The following is a 13,964-nucleotide window of genomic DNA, read 5'->3' as shown; positions in this document are numbered from 1 at the left end:
TAAATGTATATTATTATACTTCGTTATGATAGCTGAGAAGACTGTTCTATGCAGCCTTTTTCAACCAAGTCGCATATTACTGCGAATTGATTAAAAATACAGTGGCTCCAAGATCAGGATTTTTTTTTCTTAAATTATTTTTCTTCCTTCTCAGGAACGTTATGTGGCAAGCCTGATGCCCCTGCAAAAGAGCATATCTCCATGGAAGGTAAGGAAATAATCCTTGAATGAGCTGAAAATGTTTGTGATTAAAGAAAACTCATACTTAAGCTGCCAAAAACTTGGTTTCTTTTGTAGAGTCCACCACAGCTGAGACAATTCAGCCAAGAAGACTTTATGAAAACACTTGAGAAAGCAGGACCACAGCTCACCTCTGGATTAAAGGGAGACTGGATAGGACTTTACAGGTCACTTTTTAAAATGAGACCCCAATTTGTATGTAAATACAGTGATGCCTAACATGTTACATGCCCTTTTTGTTTTTGGGATAAATCTAATTGTTCTTATAACTCAATATTATGCAAAAGGATTTGTTTACATAGTTGGTGTCTAATCAAACAAATTCATAATGTTTAGCAAACTTTAAATATCCATTTAGATATGCCCCTCTGGGTAACCTGTTAATGGTTTTCATGTGACAGTGCAATTATAGATCTCTATATTCTAGTATTAAAAAAATTACTGGATAAATGGGAAGAAAAGCTTTTCAGTAGGGAGCTCTAAATAGCTGAATGTGGGATCTCATAGTTTCATCCTGGTAAGTCTTATATTCTGGACTCATTTTATCCCCAGAACATCTCTTCTATCTATTTAGCTGTAATTGTAGTACTTTCTCAAATGGGAAGTTAAGATGCAGTTTTCCTGATGGAATGGCCAGCAAGAGTGCTGGGTAAAGCACCTCTTTCACTCCATCTTTTATACATCATAGTGCTTTGATACTACAGGGGGATCCAGTGGATATAGTGTACTTGGATTTTCAGAAAGCTTTTGACAAGGTCCTTCACCAAAGGCTCTTAAGCAAAGGAAGCTGTCATGGGTAAGAAGGAACTTCCTCTCATGGATTGGTAGCTGGTTAAAAGATAGGAAACAAAGGATAGAAATAAATGATCAGTTTTCAGAATAGAGAGAGGTAAATAGTGGTGTCCCCCAGGGGTCTGTTCTGGGACCAGTTCTGTTTGACATATTCATAAAGGATCTGGAAAAAGGGATAAACAGTGAGGTGGCAAAATTTTCAAATGATACAAAACTATTCAAGACCGTTAAGTCCCAAGCAGTCTGTGAAGAGCTATAAACGGATCTCACAAAACTTCGTGACTGGGCAACAGAATGGCAGATGAAATTCAGTGCTGATAAATGCTAAGTAATGCACATTGGAAAACATAATTCCAACTATACGTATAAAATGATGGGAACTAAGTTAGCTGTTACCACTCAAGAAAGAGATCTTGGAGTCATTGTGGATAGTTCTCTGAAAACATCCACTCAATTTGTAACAGCAGTCAAAAAAGTGAAGAGACTGTTGGGAATCATTAAGAAAGGGATAGATAATAAGACAGAAAATATCATATTGTCTCTATGTCTCTATTGAATGCCGCATGCAGATGTGGTCACCCCATCTCAAAAAAAGATATATTGGAATTGGAAAAGATTCAGAAAAGGGCAACAAAAATGATTAGGGGTATGGAATGGCTGCCATATGAGGAGAGATTAATACTGGGACTTTTCAGCTTGGAAAAGAGACGACTAAGGGGAGATATGATAGAGGTCTATAAAATCATGACTGGTGTAGAGAAAGTTAACAAGGAAGTGTTATTTACTCCTCCTCCTAACACAAGAACTAGCGGTCACCAAATGAAATTAATAGGCAGTTGATTTAAAACAAAGTAAGTATTTTTCACACAATGCACAGTCAACCTGTGGAACTCCTTGCCAGAGGATGTTGTAAAGGTCAAGACTATAACAGGGTTCAAAAGAGAACTAGATAAACTCACAGAGGATAAATCCATCAGTGGCTGTTAGCCAGGATCGGCGGGGATGGTGTCCCTATCCTCTGTTTGCCAGAAGCTGGGAATAGTTTACAGGGTATGGATCACTTGATGATTACCTGTTCTGTTCATTCCCTCTGGGGCACCTGGCATTGGCCACTGTCGGAAGACAGGATACTGGGCTAGATGGACCTTTGGGTTGACCCAGTATGGCCGTTCTTATGTACAATGATAGGTTCTTTTTAAAAAATGCTTCTGTCTTTCAAAATGCAATTGGTAAGATCATCTTCCTGGCTTATGTTCCTGACCACATCATAGTTTTCTTTGAGTTCTTGCTCTAGTCCCCCAAGACATTACTTTTTGTCTTGACCCTGTAAGGCTCTTCACAACTTAGCCTCACCCTATCTGACCTAGTATCATACTGTACCGTTGAGCCCTGTCATGGTATAATTCCCCACTCTGAACCTTAGCGTCCAAAAGATGGGGTACCAGCATGAATTCCTCTAAGCTTAATTACCAGCTTAGTACTTGTAGCGCTGCCACCAACCAGGAATTCCAGTGCCTAGTACACTCCGGTCCCCCCCAAAACCCGCCTGGGGACCCCCAAGACCCAGTCCGTCTGGATCTTAACACAAGGAAAGTAAACTCTTTCCCTCACCGTTGCCTCTCCCAGGCTTCCCCTCCCTGGGTTACCCTGGAAGATTACTGTGATTCAAACTTCTTGAATCTTAAAACAGAGAGGAAAATTCACCTTCCCCCCTCCTTCTCTCTCCCTCTCCCAGACTCTTCCTGAGAGAGAAAGTAATCCTAACACAGAGAGAAAATTAACCTTTCTCTCCCCCTTGCCTCCTTTCTCCCCACCAATTCCCTGGTGGATCCAGACCCAGTCCCCTGGGGTCTCACCAGAATAAAAAAAAAATCACGTTCTTAAACAAGAAAAAGCTTTTAATAAAAGAAAGAAAAAACAGTAAAAATTATCTTTGTAAATTTAAAATGGAATAGGTACAGGGTCTTTTAGCTGTAGACACTGGGAATACCCTCCCAGCCTAAGTATATAAGTACAAATTAAAATCCTTTCAGCAAAATACAAATTTGAACTCCTTTCAGCCAACTACACATTTGAACTCCTCCCAGCCAAATACACATTTGCAAATAAAACAAACATAAGCCTACCTTGCCTTAGCTACCTAGTACTCACTATTCTGGACATATAAGAGACAGTATCAAAGAGATTTGGAGAGAAACCTGATTGCACGTCTGGTCCCTCTGGGCCCCCAGAGTGAACAACAATCAAAAACTAACAGCACACACAAAAACTTCCCTCCCTCAAGATTTGAAAGTATCCTGTCTCCTGATTGGTCCTCTGGTCAGGTGACAGCCAGGCTCACTGAACTTGTAACCCTTTACAGGCAAAAGAGACATGAAGTACTCCTGTTCTATTAACCCTTAACTATCTGTTTATGACAAGCCCTGCCTTCACTCTGCCAAAATTCTTAGCTTTTACTGCCCATCTCACAACTTTTTCCTTAAGCATCTTTGCCACGCCACCCCTTATAAATTTTTTTTTTAAATCTCTACTATAATTGTTACAACTAATACCTTTATCTTCTTTCACATGCCCCCTTAACACTCACCTCTGCTGTGATGCCTCCAAAACCCTGCTTGCTGATCATGGATAGGCAGATGTTTTTCCTACTCCCATACGTTTAGACTTGGCCAGTCCTCACTGTACCTTTTTATCCTAATTTTAAAAAGAAAGGAACTAACCAAGTTGTGTTAATCCTTCTCCATGTTTGTTTGTATGTTTTATCTCCATTTTTCTATCTTTTGTGAAGTCCTCCAGGACAGGTTTTGTCTCTAACATATGTTTGCACAGCACCCAGCATAATCTGGTCCTGGTCCTTGGGTGATACCATAATATAAATCTTTACGAATAATCTGTATAAACAGAAATAGATGGCTATATAGTACTCGTATACTTATCCATATGGGAAGTAAGAATCCCAAGGTCAAAGAAGCTGTGTTATATTAACCCCTAAACTCATGAAGAACTAGCAAGAGCGATAGTCATGAAACTCTTCAGTTCTCAATCACCTTTCCTTTCATTAGAATGGAAACTTCGCCAAAGCGTAATGGCAGGGGACATGAAATTGTTTTTGATAATCAACATTTCAAATAAAATGACAAGTCATTTAAATACAAGCATCTATGCCTGAAGACTTCAAAAGAACTTCAGTGCATAAGGCTTTTTGGTGTTTTTTTGAAGGGACACAGAAACCTGTTTCAGAAATAGTGACATTTTTAATCAGTGTTCCACTACATAACTTTCCTTCCCAAGCAGAATTAATAATTTTTCTGAAAGATGAAAACCTTCTAATTTATATTTATATCCACCTCCTCCCCACAACAAAACTACTATACTATATCTTGTGAAGTTGTGTAAGAGACTGGATGATGGAGGAAAAAGAAAGAATTGAATTGAGAATGTAATTTAAAATATAAATTTGTTTGCACTGTTTTATTAAAGACATTTCTTGAAATCTCCAAACTTCAATGGCTGGTTCAGGACCCGGAGGAAGGAAATGACACAGAAGTTGGAGGCCCTCCATTTAGAAGCGCTCTGTAATGAAGTAAGAAAAATATGATTTTTTTCTTTTAGTGATTTATAAAAAAAATGTTTACATCAAAACTTTGCTCCATGTTTCAGAAGTGTTCTCTCCTCGCCACCTGTCAACTGTAATCATTAAAAAGATTGAGATACTTGTCAGGATTTTTTATTTCAACTAAAAATATAAAAATAAAAAAAGTTAAATTGCAGTTTGAAACACTTTAAAAAAAAAAAATCTCTGCAGCATTTGGAATCTAAAGGGTGTGCTAATGCTGGAGAGCTGGAAAATAAAATTGACCAGCCTGTGTTTGTCTTAAAATGACAAATGCATAAATAGTGAGAAGTAGTATATTGCAGTAATGTTCTAAATACACCTCTATCCCAATATAACACAGTCGTAGGGAGCCAAAAATCCCTACTGCGTTATAGGTGAAATGCCATTATATCGGGGTAGTGGTGGCAGGGCTGCAGCAGTGATTTAAAGAGTTGGGGCTCCGGCCACAGGGAGCCCCAGGCCCTTTAAATCACCGGCGGAGCCCCGCTACTGCAGTCCCGGATAGCAGCGGCAGGGCTCCAGCGCTGATTTAAAGGGCCCCGGACTCTTTAAAGTGCTGCCCGAGCCCTGCTGCTGCAGCCCTGGCGTAATGGCGGCAGGACTGCAGCAGGGCTCTGGTGGCGCTTTAAAGGGCCCTGGGCTCCGCAGCAGCTGGAGCCCCGGACCCTTTAAAGCGCTGCCGGAGCCCCGCTGCTACCACGCTGTATGCGAACCCGTGTTATATCAGGTCGCGTTATAGCGGGGTAGAGGTATATACTAGAAGTTTTTCAAAAGTAAATTAATGGTTTTGTTGAAAGTACTGTGTGTTTTATGTATGTAAATATTTCAGCATTATGAATTTTTATCCTTAAAGGACTTGCTTTTCTGGAGTCAGAAACATACTGAAGTAGAAACAGTGGATCTTGTCTTAAAGCTAAAGAATAAACTGGTATGTAACTATAGTAAGTACAGATGAAATTTGTCACTTCATATTGTAGAGTGAGTGTGTTTGTGTGTTTTACATTCACTTCAAATTGAACTGAATGTTCCTCACAAGACTTTGATAGCTCAGAAGATTGATGGTGATCATCTAGGTCACTAATTCAAATGTGGATGGCCCAGTTCAGCAGTAACCAGAAGGCTGGTGGCTGAACAGCACTTAGATGGTTTAATTGATTGTTTCAGTCCTGTGCCTAGCCGACATCTCAAAACTCACTTTAACTGGATCCACGGCTTCCTGAGTGTCCCCCTCATGGCCAGAGGTTGCTCTCCGGCACCTTTCCTCTGTTTTCCTCTCTTCAGGGCCCCTGAAATAACTGCACACGGGCTTTTCTCTGGGTTTACATCACCCCTGCCTAGTGCTGGTTTAATAATAGAAACTGTTCAAAACAATCCTCAGGGTCCCAAAATACAATCCATCACCACAACCCTAAAGTTAATACTTAGCTCTGGCATCTTCTGTCACAGCCAGAGCTCTTCTTCTGTTCCAGTCTGTTGTCCCATCTCTTCCAAGCTGGAGCTCAGCCTTCTGGCACTGATCTCTAAGCCCACACCCAATCAGGGAAATCCTATTTCCAACTCATTGGTCTCTGGCCTCAAAACTCTCCTGATGTCAGCATCTTTCCAGCAGTAGCCTTTCTCACGCCCTGCAGTGGCCTGGGCTTTCTGCTGCTCTTATATAGGAAAATCATCTGATCTCACTTGTGACTCATTCAGTAATCAGGATTGGCTAGCCCTAGGCCCTCCATACCTTGAGGAACAAGCCACCCAGTTACACTTACTGATGTTTGCAATCTAAGTAGAGATGTCAAAATTAAGGGCTCAGTCCTGCTCCCAGTGAAGCCAATGAGTGTTTTGCCACTGACTCCAATAGGAGCAAGACTGAGTCCTAAATGAACCCGGAAACCAAACTTGCCTTGATTCCTGGAAGTCTGTCCAAATCAAGGTTGAAATAAGCTGGTGGTATGAGGGGAAGTTTGCATTCCCACTGTCCACGTACCTGTTCATTAGATGGAGGACTTCAGATCCATTGGTCTGATTTCTTTTATGAACGTTAAATTCACTTGCAGTTTTTTAATTGAAAAATGTGTTTAATTGTGCTTCCTATAGTTCCAGGCTGACAGAGAACATCTACCCATGAAACCTGACACTATGGAAAAGCTACAGATGCACATTGATACAATTATACTAGCACTCCCAGATGACTTACAGGATATTCTGCTCAAAACTGGTACAACATGATTTGTATTAGGATTTGTATGCCGCAAACACACAACATATTCCAAAGCTTCACAGAAGAGACTGGCAGAGATCAATGGACTGGAGCTGCGAATGGTATACTAACACTTGTAATTGACAGTAGTAATAGTGGAAAAACAATTTTTAGCTTTTCTTTTAAAATAGAAACCTACAGGGGTTCCACTTAAATACTGATGGAACTATAGAATTTCTGTGTTCATTATGTTTAAAACCAAGTGCTCTTATTAACAACTTGTGGGTATATGAAATTATGAAACATGCAGGACCACAATGCAATGCTGGCATTGCAGAATTTTTTTTTTTTAATTGGTGCTGCTGTGCACATTAATTTTAACTCGGGGGAAGCAACATTCACATTGGCTTTGTAAAGAGACTATCCCATTTAAGGTAATATCTAATTATTTTTAATGCCTTCTTTCTTTAGATATTTTTAATCTGATGTTAAAAACTAACTGCCATGCTATTGTGACTTGGATGAAGTACATAATAGTTGAGGAATTGTGTTGGCAAATCAAAATTTTATGATTTATAGAACTGCTATTAGCAGAGACAAATGAAAGCATTAAATAGACCATTAATCTTGTTTTACTTTTTTACTCTTTTTTTTTTTCTTCAACGATTATATTACGTCTGCCTCTGTACAGAAAAGAAGGCATCTGTTAAATATATCCTAAGAAAGAGAAACTGGTATATTTTCCTTTAACTTTGTCCATTTAAAGTCAGATAATGGGTAATTGTCTTCACAGGCCTTAATGCTAACCCTAGATTAGTTGTGTTTTTATCATTGAACAATTAAAATGATTTTAAAGCTGAACTGCTGAAATTAAGGATTTAAGTTTCCATTAATCTTAACTATATATAGTCTGCATCACAAAATATAAAGTGTTGCTTACTAAATATACCAAGGTTGATGTTACTGTTGCTCATCCTGTAATAGATGTCAGTAGTGCTAGCTGGCACAGAATCCACTGTAGTTGAGGATCATTGTAGTAGTAATCTTAAGGTGTGCTTCTCTCTCCTGCCAGGAAATGATTGTGTTACTGTTTTTTAGGAGGAGGAAATGGGGCAGGAGAGAGGAGACTATATTATTTTCAACTGAAGGAATCTTGGGGATTGTTGAGACTATATCCAGAAAGAGTTGCAGCACAGTTAAGCTACTTAAAATACATGCATACAGTAAACATGCATAAATAATCATTTTTCATTCTATATTAAGCAACAAGAATTTGTTGCCACTAGATCACCTTAATCCAAGAAAACTAAGACTGGTATAAGAAGTGCACATTTGCTCTGCATGCAAAGAGTGACTTTGAGGATCCATTCCAAGCAGGATAAGATGAAGCCATGATGTACAAATAAATACAGTACATACTTTATACTCTTAGATGACAAGTGGTTCACAATGATCAAAAGATTCTTCTTTACATACTTTGGGTAGAATAAGAAGTCTTGTAACGTTGCAATCCTGCTATGGAAAAAAAATGCCTTTGTATGATAAATGTTTCATAGTATCTTTCTAAAAAGTCTTATTTAGGTATAAACTGTCACATTGTTATTTTTAAGATAATACGTATTTTAATACTTTTACAGTGTATATAACATTCATGATCAGAAGTTAGTTTAACAAATTGTATCAAGACTGTCATTTAAATTATACCACTATGGCATTAATTAATCTCTAACATGCAATTTGTTTTGCACAGCTGATGACTAGCATTTTTAACCCTGAAACTGAAAAGCGGTCATTACTCTGGTAAATTATCTTTAAATATTTGACTGAAGCACTGTATGATATCTTAGAACTGTGTAAACTGGCATCAGTTGTGTCAGCCTATTACCACTTGACTGAAAATATGTATTTTTGTAAAAGGAAATAAATGTCCATCTTTTGGAATGTTTATTTAGGTTACTTGTTCAGCAAATCAAATGTCCCAATTATCTCCTGCACTGAGGAATTGTTGAAACTGTTCAGCAGCCTACAGAGACTGGTCCTTATTTGCCCCTCTGCCAGAACCCTCATCACTTGTCTCACTACAGCAGCAGGGAAGACACCCCCTTCTCTCCTCCTCCCTCACCCCCCACGCACACACAGCAGTAGCCGCTACTAGACTCAAAGGAGAATGTGAGGGTATGTGACTGGGAGAAGACTCCAGAGAGATGTGGAGTAGATGAGAAAGAAAGGGGAAAACACTAGACAAGGGAAGCAGAGAGAGGAAGGAAGGTGATGCAGTATAAGGAAATAAGTGGTGAAATAACAGTGAGTGGGGGGACAAGACATTTTGGGGAGGACAGACAAGGGAAGAAGTCCTAAGGAGGAAGAGAGAGGGAAAAATGATCAGGAAAGAAGGGCAATGACCTCACAGAAGGAAGGTGAGATGATGCCAGATGCTTCTGCCTACTTTTCACCCTTTGAAAATGCCTGGGGGAATTGAGGAGACAATCTGCTTGGGCTTTCTGCAAGCTAATAAATAGAAGCATCAGTGACAGATATGGAGCTCTCCTGTGACAATTTATGAATACTGTATGTTGGCCTGGTTCCTGGGATGCTTCCGGTATGAATGTATTGCTTTTAGTGTAATAGAGGACTGTCTGGAAAAACAAGCAGGAAAGAAAAGAATGACCCAATACAGCCACCTCTCAGCAAACAGTTAAAAGTTGTTAAAGGACAACACAAGAACTATTAGTTTTGATGATTTTGCCTCCATCTCCAGCCAACCTATAACAGTGGTTTTGACCAGGACAGGAAAAGGCCCACAAATACAAAAGAACAAAGGAACTCTGGGAGGATAAAAAGGGACATCCTCAAAAGAGAGAGGCAGCAGCAGTTCAGGGGAAACAGAGAGAGAGATACACAGTCCACACTGGGGATGTACGAAGAAGTTACACCTGCCTGGGTTACCATAAGGAGATGGTAAGATTTTAGATAAGATAAACAATCTACATGTATGTCTATCTTAACATCTTTTTTCTCTAAAAGCTTTGTTGTTAGTGCTAAAATAAGCAAAACTTTGATATTAAGGCATTTTGTCACTATATGCCACTGGTCACAAACTCCTGAAGGGAAGAACCACAGGTCCCTGAACTCAGTGGCACAATGGGTCAGTGTGTTTGGCTGTTAACCGAAAGGATGGTGGTTCAAGCCCACCCAGGGACGGGGGAAAGGCTATGCTACTTCCTTGCTTCCCTGAAAGCTGCTGGGAGCCTCAAAGGTCCCTGAACTCAGTTGGGCCTATAGGATAATAAGTTGATACACAGGATACTGTACCCCAGGGCCCAGTCTAAGAGTGGGTGAGTTGTGCAATCCCACCTTGTGATAGGTAAAGGTACAAGGATTAATGTCTGCAGGGGTGCACTCAGACCTGAAAGGAGACAGGTGCAGCTAGCTTTTTAACCATGACAGCAGCTATGGTCTTATCAGAAGAGAATGGACAAAGGATGGTGTGAGTGTAACAGTTCCGTATGGTTCTGCTGCGGAACCAAATCTCTACCAGTTTTGAGGCCCTGACCATTGACGATGTTGTGTATTCAGATTTAATACATCATGAAGTCATGACTAACTCAGTTGAAGTTTTCTTTAATTAAAGCAATCAAGCAATACTTATTACAGCGCTATGCAGAATAGAGAAAACAAAACGTATACCAAATCTGAGACTGGAGAAGTGAGGTAGTGTCCTTGAGTTCACTTATGACTACTCCCCAAAACTCACCTCTTATATACGGCTCAAAACAAAGAAAAATTTTTATTATCACTGTCAGGACCATCTGTGTGTGTGACCACAATAAGCTCTTAATACTTAGACATTAATATTGTGCAGATACATTGATTTTAGAATACAGGTCTGTCGCATCTTATGTGCATTTAACATGCTCAATTTCAGCTTTACACGGTCGGCAAAAACAAAACAAAAAAAAGAGAAACACAACAATTTTAATACTGTGCCTGTAGTGCAGGCGATTCTGCCTGCCATTACACTCAATGTAATTTTGACTATACACAATTTTCACTTTACACACTGACTGTGGAATGTAACCTCAGCGTAAGATGTGACAGACCTGTACACCTGCTATACCTTGTGTCCTTTATCCATTTTGTAAAACAGTTACAGAACAGTTATGAGCATCACTTATCAATTATACTGTCTTGTCCATTACAATATAAATCTATAATAACAGGCATCTCTTTATAGACTGTGTTCACAGAAAATAAAATGCACTATTGACTGTGGACTTCTACATTTCATGGTGTATGATTTACATAATTGATAAGCTAAAGACATCCATTTAGCCAATAATTTATCAATTACAAAATATCTATAATCAAGTCATTATAATAGAAATCATCTGTTAAAGTAATTCCTGATAAGCCTAAAGCATCTTTTGATAATTATCTTTTATTAATTGCAGAAAACATCTGCCTCATCTAGGTTACAAGTGGTTCCTTTCTGGACATTTCTTTAAGGGTCAAGAGTTGAGTACAAAAGACACACAATTCATTATTTAACAACGCACTAAGGTCTAGCTAAAATTCAGTATTATCAATAATGCACTAGGGTCAGCTAAAGTTCCAAGTAAAACAGGGATAATAGAGTACAGGCCTACTAGGACAAAGATGTTCATTTATTTAAAACAAAACTCTCTTTAACACTGTAACCGGCACCTTTTGATTAACGCAACAGTTCCTGGGATTTCTGGTCAAGAAATTGAGTTTAATACAAAAATAATAAAGGATATATATTTACTATCCAATATAAACACACACAGCTTGCTTGATGCTTTTCACTTTGATGTTAGTTTCCACCCACCCATATTCTATTTTGGTAACTGGCAAAGTGGAGATTTTCCTTGAATTCCAGTGCTTGGGAATGGGCAAGTCTCTGACTTCTCTGCAAAACTTAGGAGCACCCCAGCTAGTGCAAGGACATGAGAGCCTTGGGGTCTGAAGAGGAGCAATTTTAGTGTTTCTTTGTTACTGTGCAAGGCATTTAACTCCCCTACATTTAGCTAAGCATAAAGCTTTCATAAGATAAAAACAGTGATTTGAACAAGAGATGGCCATGGACTAAAACCTCAGATCTGTGCATTGTAAAACTCAGGAAATCTGGACCTGGACTTTGTTGGTTACTATCTCTGCCTTGAACCAAAGCACCCGCCAGCAGCCCATAGCAATAAATTAAAATAGATATTTTTTTGGTTACAATTTTAAACTTTGAACAAATTTTAATTGTTTTAACTTTTAAAAAAAAATTTACCTTTTGTTGTTCAGAGCAGCATGATTTTACATTTTTACCATTTATATTTGGACTTTAAGCCATGTCTCCCATTAGCATCTTGAATCAAAACTGCTGGAGCATGTTCATGGTGTCCTTACTCAGGCAATATTTGTTTTAACCTGCGAGGTGAAATGTATGTATTGGAATAATTTTAAAATAAACTTTCTTCATTTGGTAACTTCTTGCTGCTACTTTAAAGCTCAATAAAGCTTGATTATTCTTCAAAGGTAAAAAATGTGCAACTACCTTATTCTGTTTTTATTAGGGAATATCCACTGTAGTTACCCATTAACTGAGCCTGTCAACAGAAATTGAGGTTCTTGATTTTTATCTGTGATTTTTTACAAAATTCTTTCACCCCACAAGGAAGCTGTAAACTATTTAAATATTCAAAAATGATAGCTTTAAAATGTTACAGAATGGAGGAAATTCCTGGAAGATGAGCTCTAAAACTTAAAAGGGTGAAATCCTAGCCCAACTGAAGTCAATGCAAGTTTTGCCTTTGATTTCAGTGGGATCAGTATTTCATCCTAGATTTTCATCCTACTATTTTAAATATATATAACTAACGTCTACACGTAGTTGATATCATTTTGCAATGTATTAACAGAAGTCATATGAAAGACACAGGAAGTAATTATCCTGGTCTGTTCAGTACTGGTGAAACCTCAGTTGAAGCACTGTCTATCTCTTCCCTTCAGGCTGGGTACCCTCCCACTGTGACTCAATGGTTTGAGCATTGTCCTGCTAAACCCAGGATTATGAGCTCAATCCTTGAGGAGGCCATTTAGGGATATGGGGCAAAAATCTATCTAGGGATTGGACCTGCTTTGAGCAGGGGGTTGGACTAGATGACCTCCTGAGGTCCCTTCCAACCCTGATATTTTGTAAGAGGACCTAACACAATTAAGTGGCAACTGGGGGAGCAAGACCCTGGAGTGGGGGAAAGAGTCTGGGAGATCACAGGACTCTGGGCACATGGGTCGGGGGTGAGTCTGAGAATAGAAGGAGCTCAGAGGATAAGAGATTATGAGACTGGAGGAAAGGAGCAAGACAGACACAAACTGAAGCAGGGTAGAAAGACGTGTGTGGGGGAGAGAGTCATCAAGACGTAGGAAAAGTGCAGAGTAGGCAAGGCTGGCATTAGACTTGTTGAGGCTCAGGGCAGAAACTCAGGAGGGGGCCCCCTACCCTGCCTCCTTTACCTGCTCACACATCCGCAATGTTTCTAAAGCCCGAGCCCTGCTATCGGGCTGAAGCTGAAGCCTGAGCCCTGTTGCATTGGGCCCTCTGTGGTGTGGCACCACAGGTGATTGCCTTGCTTGCTTAACCCCCTAACACGTGCTGAGATTAGGAAGAGAAAAAGAAATAAAAAGATGTGCTATACAAACTTACTTTTAAAATTTTGTTCATTTTGAATTTGATTTAATCGTTACCAAAGAGTCAAATGTATTTCATATACCTGCTGAGTAAATGTCTTTGTTATGTTATGGTCTTCTTACAACATGTAAAGGGAACTCTAAGGACATGGACCTGACTGCTGGGGAATACCTCAGCTGGAGGAGTGCTCCCGGGGTGCCAAAAAGTCAGCGTAAAAACTCTCACATGTGGTATTGCCTCAATGACTCTTAGAGACTATTGGCAACCAAGGGTAAATTAGAGCAGCCCTTAGATTTTTCTTATTTGTGTTAGGGCCAAGTACCAGAATGAGGGAGGCACAAAGGTAATATAAGGACATCTTTGTCCTACTCTTTAATCCTGATTAAATAGGTGTGTGGACCTAAAAATCAGGCCTAAATATGTAATTT

The 13,964-nt window shown here is 39.4% G+C and overlaps 1 protein-coding gene across 5 annotated transcripts in view; it reads left to right on the top strand.

Moving 5' to 3' along the window:
• DENND6A (DENN domain containing 6A) overlaps positions 1–8,780 on the top strand; it is a 53,912-nt gene extending 45,132 nt beyond the window's left edge. For 4 of the 5 annotated variants that reach the window (XM_030568917.1, XM_030568919.1, XM_030568920.1 and 1 more), the window contains 5 exons: positions 155–208; positions 298–407; positions 4,513–4,615; positions 5,502–5,576; positions 6,737–8,780. In XM_030568917.1, coding sequence (XP_030424777.1) covers positions 155–208; positions 298–407; positions 4,513–4,615; positions 5,502–5,576; positions 6,737–6,868 — 474 coding nt within the window. In that variant the 3' untranslated portion in view covers positions 6,869–8,780. Of the gene's footprint in view, positions 1–154; positions 209–297; positions 408–4,512; positions 4,616–5,501; positions 5,590–6,736 lie in introns of all 5 variants that reach the window. The other variant, XM_030568918.1, reaches the window with a different exon arrangement.
• The last annotated feature ends 5,184 nt before the right edge of the window (positions 8,781–13,964 follow it).

This window comes from Gopherus evgoodei, chromosome 7 (assembly GCF_007399415.2).
Source record: "Gopherus evgoodei ecotype Sinaloan lineage chromosome 7, rGopEvg1_v1.p, whole genome shotgun sequence".
NCBI classification, from domain to species: Eukaryota; Metazoa; Chordata; order Testudines; family Testudinidae; genus Gopherus; species Gopherus evgoodei.
The sequence above is the reverse complement of the archived record's forward strand: the minus strand, read 5'-3'. Positions and strand labels throughout refer to the sequence as shown.